At 37.8% G+C, this 13,526-nt stretch overlaps 1 protein-coding gene across 6 annotated transcripts in view; it reads left to right on the top strand.

Annotated features, from left to right (window-relative positions):
- The window catches only part of LOC137291141 (Y+L amino acid transporter 2-like), a 45,537-nt gene that overhangs the window by 29,981 nt on the left and 2,030 nt on the right, over nt 1–13,526 (top strand). For 3 of the 6 annotated variants that reach the window (XR_010957250.1, XR_010957249.1, XR_010957251.1), the window contains exons 2-12: nt 2,816–2,936; nt 4,460–4,588; nt 5,965–6,189; nt 6,846–6,971; nt 7,379–7,478; nt 8,274–8,318; nt 8,490–8,613; nt 9,675–9,778; nt 10,658–10,754; nt 11,413–11,528; nt 13,257–13,434. Coding sequence is in view for 3 of the 6 variants with exons in the window: in XM_067822427.1 (XP_067678528.1) it covers nt 2,843–2,936; nt 4,460–4,588; nt 5,965–6,189; nt 6,846–6,971; nt 7,379–7,478; nt 8,274–8,318; nt 8,490–8,613; nt 9,675–9,778; nt 10,658–10,754; nt 11,379–11,528; nt 13,257–13,434 (1,372 nt within the window). In the remaining 3 variants the exon portion in view is untranslated. Of the gene's footprint in view, nt 1–2,815; nt 2,937–4,459; nt 4,589–5,964; nt 6,190–6,845; nt 6,972–7,378; nt 7,479–8,273; nt 8,319–8,489; nt 8,614–9,674; nt 9,779–10,657; nt 10,755–11,378; nt 11,529–13,256; nt 13,435–13,526 lie in introns of all 6 variants that reach the window. The other 3 variants (XM_067822427.1, XM_067822426.1, XM_067822428.1) reach the window with 1 other exon arrangement.

The following is a 13,526-nucleotide window of genomic DNA, read 5'->3' as shown; positions in this document are numbered from 1 at the left end:
CTGACTCTCTTTCTTGCCTTCAGGCTATTAAAAACCTATCATGTAAACATCCACTTTTAATAGAAATTATTGAATTGTATAATAATCTTGCTACTGGCCAATACGACATCGTCTTTTGTTGGTTACCAAGCCACGTAGGCATTTCTGGTAACACAATGGCCGATCTTGCTGCCAAGGCAGCCCTCAGCAAATCTGTGACTCCTCTTCTTATTCCGTACTCAGACTATAAAACTGCTATTAGATCTTATATCCGTGATCTCATGCAAAAGAAGTGGGACACCCAGGTAGGTATCAATAAATTACATGAAATAAAACCTTATATCGGTTATACTTACTTGGGTTGTCAGTCCAGATTTGAGGAGGTCATCATGCGACGATGTCGCATTGGCCATACGAGGTATACTCACAAATATTTATTAAAAGGTGAAGATCCTCCGTTTTGTATCCCTTGTGATGAAAGAATCACAGGCAAGCATGTTTTTCACTCACGAACTTTGAAGGATCTTTTTAATAATGTTAGCTCTCATTTAATTATTGCATTTTTAAAAGACTTATATTTGCTAAATGAATTGTAAATAGATAAATATTTTATTCTTGGAAGTTTGAATTAGTAACTTAGAGTGTTAGTGGCTGTATCCTCGAGGGGGGTTAAAGCACAGTAAAATTATTGTCCTCCTGAGAGGGTACGTAAGTCCCAAGACATTTAAAGTACATGAAAACGTTTCCACTGTTTCTAATCGTAGACTAAATGTCTTATTACTTTATGGCTAGATTTCCTGAATTACTAAAGGCTGAGGGGATGATGTAAATCCAGCTAGGGCCCATGCAGGAAGCAAATGTACTGTAAGTCCCCATGGTCCCTAGTATGGTGATCTACCTTCTGTCGTTGGTGATAAATAGCCCGTGTTTTATATTGTGTTGTCCAAATAGTGATCTTAGTTTTAATTTCCACACTAGTTTTAAATTGTAACTGTGATATTCTAGTTGTTTTACTGTCCTTTGCTGACAGGTTTATTTATGAAATACATATTATCTCTTTCAGTGTCAAATGTTCTCGTCACGATATGGCTGAAATATTGCTGATGTGACGTTAAATATAAACTCACTCACTCACTCACTCTACAACAATATGATTATTGTCATTAATACACTGAGTGTATCAAGGCTACAGCAATGTAATAATTAGTATTGCCAATAATACACTATGTGTGTCCAGCTACAACAATGTAATTATTGTCATTAATACAATCAGTGTATCAAGCAACAACATTGTATTTGTTGGCAATGATACACTAATTGTATCAAATCTACAACAATGTAATAATTATTAATGTCATTAATACAGTATGTGTATCAAAGCTACAACAGTGTAATTAGTGTCACGAACACACTGAGTGTTCCAAAGGTACAGCAATGCAATTATTGTCATCAATACAGTGGGTGTATCAAATCTAAAACAATGTAATAATTGTTATTGTCAGCAATACACAATGCATATCAAAGCTACAACAATGTAATCATTGTCATCAATACAGTTAGTGTATCAAACTACAACAATATAATCATTGCCAACAAATAAACTGAGTGTAGCTAATCTAACACAATGTGGTATCTATTATTGTCACCAATACACTGAGTGTATAAATCTGCAACAATGTAATCTTTGTCATTAATACACTGAGTGTATCAAGTCCACACAATGTGGTTACTGTTATTGAAAAAATTATCTGCCATTTCAGTGAAAATCTACAAGGTTTATTGCCTTGAATACAAGTCATCAGAACAATTAGAAATAGTTACCAGCAAGTTACATGATGTGTTCTGCATTACAATCGTTCTTTGTTTCAGGCGGTATGTAGTCAAATATGGATATGCATCACAATATCAAAACTAATTTCACATTTGTTTCACGCTGACAGATATTCAGGCGATACCTCACATAAATGATTAGCAGTATTTCATACAGCCCTTGGTGCAGCCTAGTCCATATAACTTGTGTTATAATCGGAGTTACACTTTCTTTGAATAGAAGAGTCTGTTTGCAATCGCAGTCACAATAGCATGCATACGGAGTCAGCTATCTGATCCATTCAGTAACCAAGCATTCAGCATAGAATAACAACTGGTCCCAAGAGTATGCTTCGTGTAATCTCCTGTCAGGTATAAAATTAGTATGGCTGTGTAGCTGCAGGATTTGGTAATACCATGAAACAGCAGTGTATTGGTCATCTTAAATGTTCCATATCTGAATTCTCATCTCGTCTGAGAATCGTCAAAAAGAAAGCAAAACCATTAAGACTGAAAGAACTAAAAGACTGTTGTGTATATCACAAAGTTTATAACCATGATTACTGCTTTCTCTTATAACAGGTCTTAAATGCTCCTCTTATAGCAACTTACGTGAAATGTTTATAACCATGATTACTGCTTTCTCTTATAGCAGGTCTTAAATGCTCCTCTTATAGCAAGTTACGTGAAAAGTATATAAATAGTACATAAATGTTTAATATCCTTATGTCAACAAGCGTTTGTAGAGAACATTTCTATGTATGTTAACACTAAGTTAAATGCCAACATTTGAACGGATTATTATTTTTTAATTTTTTTTATTATGTACACGCATGTAGGTTTGAGTCCTCGGAATGTGGATTGTTGATTGGTGGATTGAATTTGAACATATGAGCGTGTGCAAGTACAGAATAGTTACAGCTGGAATATTGTGACAAGGTTCGCTCGAAGATATACTGACTTTGATTATTAATGATGTGTGTTAAAACACTTATCTCTTCTTCTTGCTTTATTGTTTACATTCCAGACCGACAGCAAAGTTGCAGGGATCAATATGGCAGACAAATCAACAATAGGGGGGGCTGCAACCCTGAAGAAACAGCTCGGATTGGTCAGCGCCACGAGTTACATGATCGGCAATATCATAGGTGCGTCAGTGAGCAAGACTCAATAATAGACGATAGACACACGTTCACTGCGTGGACGGAAGCTTGCTTAGGTCTTCAAATGATCATGGAAATTATGTTGTCGTTGCATGAACCATGCGTCGAAGTGCTAAACTACATGAAAAGTAGGTAATTGACTGTGCATGCCATTAAGCAGAAGAAACAAACGATCTTAGTACTATATGATAGGCAATACTGTGTATACGTTAACGTGTAAAATCATATTGGGTAAGAAATATTTGAATATACTCAATATATTGAACATATCGCATTGTAAATTTGAATGCTAAACTAATGTATAGTTGTTAGTTTGAATGATGAACTTCATAATGAGATCGCAATACGTCCGTTTGCTCATTGGTTCTGGAGTATTCTCAAATGACAATAACATGCAACAGAGATAATTTCGATCCATTTCTCCAGCATGTAATTATCATTATAATTTCTGTTTATGATATATTATATAATCCTCTTTCTGTCCCCATGTTTTCGCATGCCAAAGAAGCATAGGTCTTCTAGTGAACAACTATAAAACATTCCCCTCACTTATTAAAGATAACTTATTCTTCAGGAAACTGAATATATTCAATGTGTTTGTTTTAGCTCTAGTAAGCCCTAGAACATGGATGTTCAGGAACATTGAAACATATAAAGAACGTCGGAGAATCAACGTTAAACTTGATGGAATTCCTTTGCTGATCACCTGTTTTCGCGAAGTTGACTTTTCCTAACATGTAACAGAGTATAAACTTCAAATTTTTATGGGTTTTTATCTCTTGTGATGATTGGCCGATCCTTAGAGTGGACATGTAAGGTCCTGTGCATTATACTTAACAGCCATCTCATTCATGTCAGACCATAATATATATACTTTATATATAATGTACAGGACTTGCCAGATCCTGAGAGTTGTGGACGTACGTATATTTAACTGTGCATAGTGCATAATCCCAGGTCAGGAACGTTTATGAATTTCGTCATTTTCTTTTCCTTCATTTACATAATTTTATTAAATTGTCGTAGAAATATGTATTTTTTCATATAATGTTTTTATAGGAGTCAACGTATACATTTCTAGGTTCCTTGACGTAAGAATCGAAAATGTGCAAACTCTGTAAATAAGATTAAAGCTTCATAAACCAAACAATGTCGGCGTATAGCGTCAACATGTCAAAATTGCTAAGTTTCTTCAGGACAAGACAGATGTTTACACTGGCCCAAAATTGTTTAGCATCTAAGTGTCTTGAAACTTTTACAGTTTACATTCTGATCACTAAATACCACATGTTTCATACTGTCCGAAGCTGTACCACAACTTGACGTTTACATGAAAGTGTTGGACACAACTCTGCTTACGGAAACCTTTGAAACGTATCATCAACATTTTCAACGATCCAGTCCAGTAATATGATCGCCATTTATGCACCATAGAATCTGTCTTGTGAGATATTCGACAATGATCACATCCATTGGCATTGACATCTATCGTTCGCCTACATGTGCAGGGACCGGTATCTTCATCAGCCCATCTGTCATACTGGAAGGGATGGGGTCTTCCTTGGGCTTGTCTCTGTTGGTTTGGACGATGTGTGGAGCTTTGACCTACTGTGCTGCCATGTGCTATGCTGATTATGGTACGTCTTCTGATCTCCAGGTCTGACTGTAGTCTTGGTCTTTGTATCTCTCCAATGTTGGAACAAGGTCTTCATTTGATATACGTGTACCCCCAAAAGAGGGAATCCATTAGTTTGTTTCAAATGGACACAAAATTTATTATTACAGACACAATAATTACAACTCTGTGACGTCTTCTGACTTGACATACATTTTATTTACCTGGCAGACACACATTCTGACGAAACTCTTTCCATATTCGTATAAAATATTTCTGTTGAAAGCAGAGGATGCTTTACGATTGAATAGTGAACATTTTTTACAAGGAAATTGTGATGACGCTGATATGTTCATGCTTAGGCAAGCGTATCATGGCCTCGTTAAAAGCAATATTACAATGGCAACTGAAATTAAAGTAGATAACTGAATCGACCATCGTGTGTGTCAGCTTGTGCCAAACTCAGTGACAGATCTATGGAGGGTCTGGATGCTATAACAACTTCATAAGTTACATATAGATGATCATGAGACCAACTGTACATTGATTGTGGTTTCGATCGAAGTACATACACCTTTTAGGAAATATACAAAGTCTTAACAGTCTATTCTTATCACTTGTTCTGTCAATAAACAATAACTCAATTATCATCTGAACATGAAGGTACTTACGACAATAGGTACGATGTGATTTATTAAAACACACACACACATACACACACCCCCACACACCCCCACATACACACCCACACACATACACACCCACACACACAAACATTTAGATTACAATATTAAATGATGAAGTTCGAATGAATCAGTGCAACGTTGCATTAAATCAAAGTTTCCATATCGATTTCAGGTGAGTCGTATGGAATAATAAGTCTTTTATTGCACCAACAGGAAGCTAAAGTGAGTGCATATGCCCCAATATATATAATATAGGCCAAAATATTGTGACATTGTGCCTTTAACCAGCTCCCGGCTGTTTCAATACTTTGCAGGTGCATGGTCTTAACAGAGTAACACCAAGACATCGAACACAGTACAATGGGCCTGCCCTTCAAGGGACTGGCATGTTCAAATTTGCTAACTATAAAATTAAGAAATAAGGAGTCAGCCATGAAGTATTAGAGAATGAATTAAATGATGGTTTGTTTTGCATTGTAAGTTTATGTAGACGTAATTGATGTTAATGAAAGTCAATACTATAAATCCATAAAGATGGAATATTGCTGAGTCTTGCGTTAAACATCAAACAAGCAATAGTACAAACAGGCACAACTAGAGCAATGTAATAACACATAAAATGAATAATCGCATGAGCCTAAAGCGAATTCAGAATATTGAACCCTACCAATGACAGACAATACAGTTGTTGATCTCATGTGGTCTGTTCAAGGCACCCGGCTGAAGAAGTCAGGAGGTACTTATACCTACATCAGAGAAGCATACGGAGACTTTGTGGGCTTCATGTTTCTGTGGACTGATTTTCTCATTGGCCGCCCCCTGTCCACGGCCTTGTCATGTTTGGCAGCCGCACAGTACATCATGAGACCTGTTTTCCTGTTCTGCCCGGACATGGCGCCAATAACATCCAAAGTCATGCTGGGATATGTCACCCTTGGTAATACATGTCTCTTCTTGTGACAGTAACAGTTGTCATGTTCTTACAATAGTGTTACACAGTCGATTCCATTTTGTCTTATCACCTATGAACATGATTCATAGAACTTGTGCAGTTGTTGGTTCCACAGTAGATGCTTATGATTACACAATGCCATATAGAAAGTGGTCATATGCAACATATGCCATATTTGGGATGTCACTTTCTTAGTAAAGTACCCATTCAAGTACTTTTTATGGTTGAGTCCAATCCGGGATTCGAACCCCACACTCAGAGTCAGGCACCTAATCGGTAGCACACAAAGCCTGCCGCCTAGCCCGCTCAGCCACCGCGACTTCCACTCTGAGGGTACGGGTTCGAATCCCGGATGGGACTCAACCAAAAAAATCCTAGAATGTGTACCTTACTAAGAAAGTGAAATCCATAATATGACATATGTAGCAGATATTTAGTTTGCCATATATCTTCCTGATCAGCGAACACGAAATACATCTCAGACATGCATCATTTTACACTTTTCTGATGCTGATACGTGATGATGATAAAAAGAATTCCGCTCACAGTCTGGAATGGATACTCATGGTAGTACACGTCTATCAACAGAGTGATTTATAATGCTTTGCAATTTTACACTGACACATCTTGTCCCATTTCAGGCGCCTTTATGATGGCCAATATGTACAGTGTCAAGCTTGGAGCCCGACTGCAGACTCTGACCACTATATGTAAAGTGACAGCTCTGCTCACCATTATCGTTGCCGGTATGGTTCATATTGGACAAGGTATGTTATAATCATCGCCCTTACATGACAGTAAAATACTTTTGAGAGATAAGAAGATCACATGCAGCTGAATAAGTAACGTTGTGTACACTGCCTGCAACCTGTTCAAAACAGACCTGTTGGCTCAAGGATTTCTTAAAGATCATGAGGATTCTGACGCACAGAACATTACCTGTACCCACTGCTTGTTGTAAATGACGACCGTTGAGGGAGGTAACAAAATGTGGTCTAGCATGCTAGCACTGCTTATCTTTGAAATAAAATAAATCAAGTCTGGTTGTTAAAGTGCCCTACCATCACGCCAAATACCAAGGTTTGATTCCCCGAAACGGCAAACTGTGTTAAATTCTTCTTAAGATCTTGCACGAGTGTTTCACGCTGCAAATAAAATGTTAATAATTTTTCAGGACATACAGCTAACTTCAGTGAACCATTCAAAACCAACCATCTTACTCCGAGCGGTATTGTTCTGGCGTTTTATGCAGGGTTGTTTGCATTTACTGGCTGGTGAGTGTAGACATCTGAGACAACGATGTTGAGGCTCCGCGACATTGCAGGTTTCCTGTTATTGTTCAATGGCAAGGAAGCAGTTTGAACATGATGAACCACTAGTCTGTAGAATACCCAACTCGACCTCTATGCTGACCACAACAATAAAATGCCCTATATAGTATTCATGATACGTAGATGATACATTACTATTTCATAGAAAAACCGTGCATTCTGCTTTTTAATGAGACCTACCCCAGTGCTTGATGACATGAATGGGATTGAGAACTGGGGCATTCTGCTTTTTAATGAGACCTACCCCAGTGCTTGATGACATGAATGGGATTGAGAACTGGATGTATCTGTTCACAACTACTGAAACATTATTGCCACCACATAGCATATAAACAAAATCCATTGTCACCGTAGCACAATTGCGTGGTGACGTGGAAGAGGAGCTGGCTAAGGTACCAGGCTAGTGAACCAGCGATCTTCATGTGCAGTATCGAGCCCACCTGTAACCGGTTGCAAAAGCCTCGGGGCCTTTGTGTGCATACTCTTTCAGTGTGGTCACAACTCCTAGTGTACAGTACACAAACTTGTTCACTCAATGGACCCATCACTCCATTAGTATAGGACCAGATAGTGCCGACATGAATATGTGCACACACCTAGTTCCAGGCCCTGCAATATGCTGTGAATTGGTACTTCGTAAGGATGGTACCTCGCAAGGATGCATTGAAGTCGCCAAGACTGACATTTGCTCATTATGTTTTCCATACCATTATTTCACACACTGATATTGTATTACAGGTCAATTGTCAATACTGCAGTAGAGGAAATCTGTAATCCATACAGGTAGGTCTTTTTATGTTAACTGTCAGCTTTGGTCAAATACGCAGTTTCGTTTTCAAGATATAAAACAGAAAATACACTGAAACCGCATACTTTGATATGCAGATGTTCTAGAAATGAAATATGCCATTGTAAATGAAGAATTGATCCCTTTCGTGGTTTCTTTTCCTGTAGAAATATTCCACTTGCTATCTTTGGAGGACTCGCCGTTCCGACCGTGGGATATCTTCTAGCAAATGTGGCTTACCATGCTGTTCTAACAAATGACGAAATCCTGTCTGGAATTGCGGTGGCCTATGTAGGTAATAATTATAGTCTACATGCAAGCTCTAAATCAATTTTGAGAATGAATTTTGTGAACCATATTTACGTGGGGCTGGCAAATACATTGTACAGCCGTGTGTGTAATTTCAAAAGTCTTTCTAAATCATTGCAGTGTTTGACTTATCTACTGTTTACCAAACAGGTAAAAATGGAAGTGTGGTGTCATTAAGTGAGGTAGTTCAGTGTGACTGACGATCCATGCTCCTTGTGATCGCATTTTGCATTAAGCATAAATCATACACGTTGTGACAATATGGATAGCACGTGAACGATATAAATGTATCATTCACAAATTAGTGAACTCCGATTTCGCGGGATTTTTTCATCGCGTCTTTTTTTCAACTTGATAGGTTGAATTGGCGTTTTTGATGATTTTTTTGGTAAGTGAATACCGAAAGTTAACAGAATCTGCAAAGTTGCGTTTTATGTTGCATGTGACCTTTAAAAAAGCCAGTGTGAATGTTGATTCTGTCATTCCAGATCCTAACACGTATTAAGGTGACCATGTCCCTCTAATCGTAGATGTACTGTGAATCTGTTTTAAACAAACATTCCGACATGGGCCCTCATCAACATGCTCTAAGGAAAGACTTCAAGTCCAGAAGCATCTGAATTACAACGTAATTACAAAGTAAACCTGTATCACACTGACATTATTTTAAGAATAATTCATACACGTCGTGACCAAGTCGGTAGTATGTCAACATTATAAACATTCGATCAAACAACTTTAAAGCAGACGATGGGAAGGCTGATTATTTCACTCCAGACAGAATCCGAATAAGTATTCATTTGTTTTTCGACTTGAAAATTGGCCCACACAACTGCATTCATCCTAAGACAGAGCTATTAATGGTGAGCATATCAATTTTGGTGCGAACTCTTTGTTTGCAAACAATTTCACATCCTCTGTGTATTCCCAAACGGTCACAAAGATAGATGGAACTTTCATATGCGTAGATAACATGGTAAGCATTTATGAATGAAATAACAATAATAATGAAATAACATGAAATATATTTCATCTCCTTCAAGGTATTTGGAGAAAGGATGCTGGGGTTCTTCAAGTGGGTTGTGCTTGCATGTGTGGCAGTATCAGCTGGAGGGATTGCTAATGTTAACATCTTTATTTTTAGCAGGTACTTTTATTTAAATAAATAATATGTGCATGTGTATTTAGGGACTTACCTGATGAGAACCCACATCAAGATATACGGCCATCATTATTCAAGGTGTTATAGTGTGAATACAATCTGATCGATATGAGTTTAACGTTTCGTCAGTTGTACGTTTCAAATATTAAATGATAATGATGAAATGGTTTTTGCAGAAATATATTGGCCTCAATATTGATCAGTCAAGATCAGCTCTGGTTGGAGCACGAATATCGTCAAGTATATTCTTCTAAAATATGTAAAGATATGGTTTCGGTTTTTTCTTTGCGTAGTCATATGTGGACAGTCACATTCTTTATATTAAAGAACTTTGCACATGCTGCTACAGTCTTTAATTATTTAATATGATTTCTTTTCTGAAACAAATAACAGGAAAGAATGAACTGCATTTCTACAGCTTTGCATTGAGATATGAAGAGACATAGCAAACAGACATAATAGGTGCAGACAATAATGTAGTTGGCATTTAGATTAGTGTTTTTTAACACCATAAAGTTTCAGATGTTGTTTAAACTTTTTGGCACATTCCTATTTCTGTAGATATGTGTCGATAGCAGTGTAAGAACTCTGACATCCTCTTATGTAATTCCTTGTGTTTGTGGTAATAACAGTTCAATGTGGTGAAGAAAGTGGCATTGAACAATTTGCATCCAAATACTCAACTGGTGGTAAAATACACAAGCCCCAACACTTTTGGAGGTCAAAACGGTGTGAGTCAGATACATGTATTCGAAACATTGTTTGTAGTCAAAAACATATCTAATACAATAGTATGTGTTGCTAATACTGAAGTATACAATATCCAAGTTCATGATTCTAAATATTTTCCTGCAACAATTTCAGAACGTACTTTGTGGGAGGTCGTGATAGACTGTTTCCCCGGTTCCTCAGCATGATCAACGTACACAGAAGAACTCCACAGCCTGCCATTCTAGTAATGGTAAGCAGGACAGTTTTGTCTCAATTGTCGTTTCCCTTTGAACCATTTAACATGTAACTGCTTTACCCATCCGCCCTCGTGAGTGAGTGAGTTTGGTTTTACGCCGCGCTGAGCAATATTACAGCTATGTGGCGGCGGTCTGTAAATAATCGAGTCTGGACCAGACAATCCAGAGATCAACAACATGAGCATCGATCTGCGCAATGGGGAACCGATGACATGTGTCAAACCAAGTGAGCCTGACCACCCAATCCCGTTAGTCGCTTCTTACGACAAGCATAGTCACCTTTTATGGCAAGCATGGGTTGCTGAAGGCCTATTCTACCTCGGCACCTTTACGGGTCCATCCGTCCTCGAAACCTTTCGGGTAAACATGGCTCCGATGTGTAGAATTAAAAGATTTTGCCTTTTGTTTTCATTATGATCATGCAAACTGTGCATATGACATTTAGAGAGAAAATTGTAATTGCAGAAACGTTCAGAGATACTCCTGCAATGTTACAGTGGGAACAACAATGTATTTCATATTGGGAATCGAACCCCGGACGATTTCTTTTGTAGAATACACGTTACCAGAGAAGCCCGACTTGCTTGACAGCTTTGCTAAATATTCCTCCGTTACAGTTTATACTCGCAACAATCTACATGTGTCTGGCAGATATCAAAACTGTTCTGGGAGCTTATTCTTTCTTCAAGTCTGGCGGGGAGTGTTTGGCCGTCGCTGGGATATTCAGCATACGACGGAGGCACCCAGCCAAAAACAGTACTTACCAGGTAGAGCCAGAGTGTCTAAAATCTTGACGACAGATCATGCTACTAAATAAAGCCACGTTTGCTATCAAATCTCAAACACTAGGAATAGGTGGAAAGTATTTCCTGTAAAGACATGTGGAGCATAAAATCACAGTCCTTTACCATCAGAGTGATTGGGGCATGCAGAAACCTTTTCTAGTTTATCCCGTTTGTTAACAAACATCAAGAGTCAATAGTAATGTTTAAATAATCAAAGACGTGTCGTGCTTGTAATGAAGTTAACAAAGCCACATTTTCTGTCAAAATTCCATTACGAGCAATAGATAGGAATATTTCTTGTAAACACATGCTAAATATAATATCCCGGTCCATGGCAACGGTTCCACCTTTGGGTTTAAACCATGGTGCCTGATTATATCGTCACATTGGCAATATGTCAGTACGATGTAACATGTAAGAGTAAAATAATAACATTATTTGGATAATGCACAACATAAAAACAGGCTGTAGTTCACCACCAACTGAAGGTTGATCAAGGACCATGGAGACGCACGGTACTTTTAATATCTGTATAGACCCCAGCTGCATTTATACATATCATCCCTTCAACCTCTGGCGATTGTTGTCAAATTTAACCATAATTTAAAATCACAAAATACTACGTTTTAAAATCTGGTAAGTTAAAAACGACTTTGAATGTATCCGGACTTGCGTACCCTCTCAGGACAATAATTTTCACAATACTTTAACCCCTTCATGCATGGTAACAACTATTTACTTTGAATAGCGCTTCACACGATAAGACACTGAGAACAAGAAGCATAACATATATGAATGTATGGTACTATGAGCCAGTGATGTAAAACAAGGAATATATATGCAAATTAAACATATGGATTGTACCAAGTCTAAAGACTGCCTCTCTTAATCTGGCGCGTCTCACTGGTTAATGTTGAAAAGAATCTTTCATGCGAAATTCGTTTTTGTTGCAGGTATGGTATGTAAGAAGGTTCAGAAAAAACTGTTTCTGCTAACCCCCTGAGTTTGGGAGAAAATGTAGCTGAGACTGTAATATTGATATATATTTGATTTAATGAATAATAATAATTTAATGAATAGCTCTTGAAATTATGATTGCATCAAAAATGAAGTAAACAGATTCTCTTTTTCATATTATTCGTTTATGTATATAGAAATAGATTGTTATGGCAACCAATTCCGATAATACTGTTATGTGTGCACACATACGTCTGTTGAGATAAGAACCCTGTTGATGTATAATTTACTGTCCTATTACTATCAATGACATTCAACATATGATTGATGTCTGATATCAATAATGAATGGCAATGTGACACTAAGATGACAGCCAGAGGAGAACAGCGTGTTATAGCTATAGAAATATGTTGCTATGCTAACATATTTTAGATAATACGGTGAAAGACAAAGTGTCATCTTCTGTCCTATTGTAAGGATTTGTTTGTAACAATCTGATAAAACTGAAATATGCCTTCCTAGTGCTGGTTGTTAAACTGATCTAGAATTAGTAAAGAATTGCCCGTCTGTCTGTTACCTCGGTCAGGTCCGCTGCCTGCTTTTTCCTGATTAATCTATATAGAAACAGATTTGTAGATAATCCTGAAGGACAAGCTATCGTCCTATTTTGGCACAATCTGGTGTAACTGGAGCATGTCCTCCTACTGGTTATTAATGCGATCTTTTATAACAATATCCGTGCTTCTCCGTCAGGTCCACTGGCTGTTTCCCGTCATCTACGTTGTGTTCTTCCTAGTGCTATCTGTCACAGCCATCGCCTTCGACCCACGTATGTACTTGCCCACCTTATGTGTCACTGTCTCGGGTATTCCTCTCTACGTCCTGTCTAAGAGTCGCTTGAGGCAGATGGGGTACCTGTCCTGTGTCAATAGTAAGTAACTCTCTCATTCTCCTGTCATATAACGTTTATCACTTGTTTTCCTTTAAATGAAATCTTGTTAAATACGTCATGGTTTCTGCTGC

Source organism: Haliotis asinina, chromosome 7, assembly GCF_037392515.1.
Source record: "Haliotis asinina isolate JCU_RB_2024 chromosome 7, JCU_Hal_asi_v2, whole genome shotgun sequence".
NCBI classification, from domain to species: Eukaryota; Metazoa; Mollusca; class Gastropoda; order Lepetellida; family Haliotidae; genus Haliotis; species Haliotis asinina.
The sequence above is the reverse complement of the archived record's forward strand: the minus strand, read 5'-3'. Positions and strand labels throughout refer to the sequence as shown.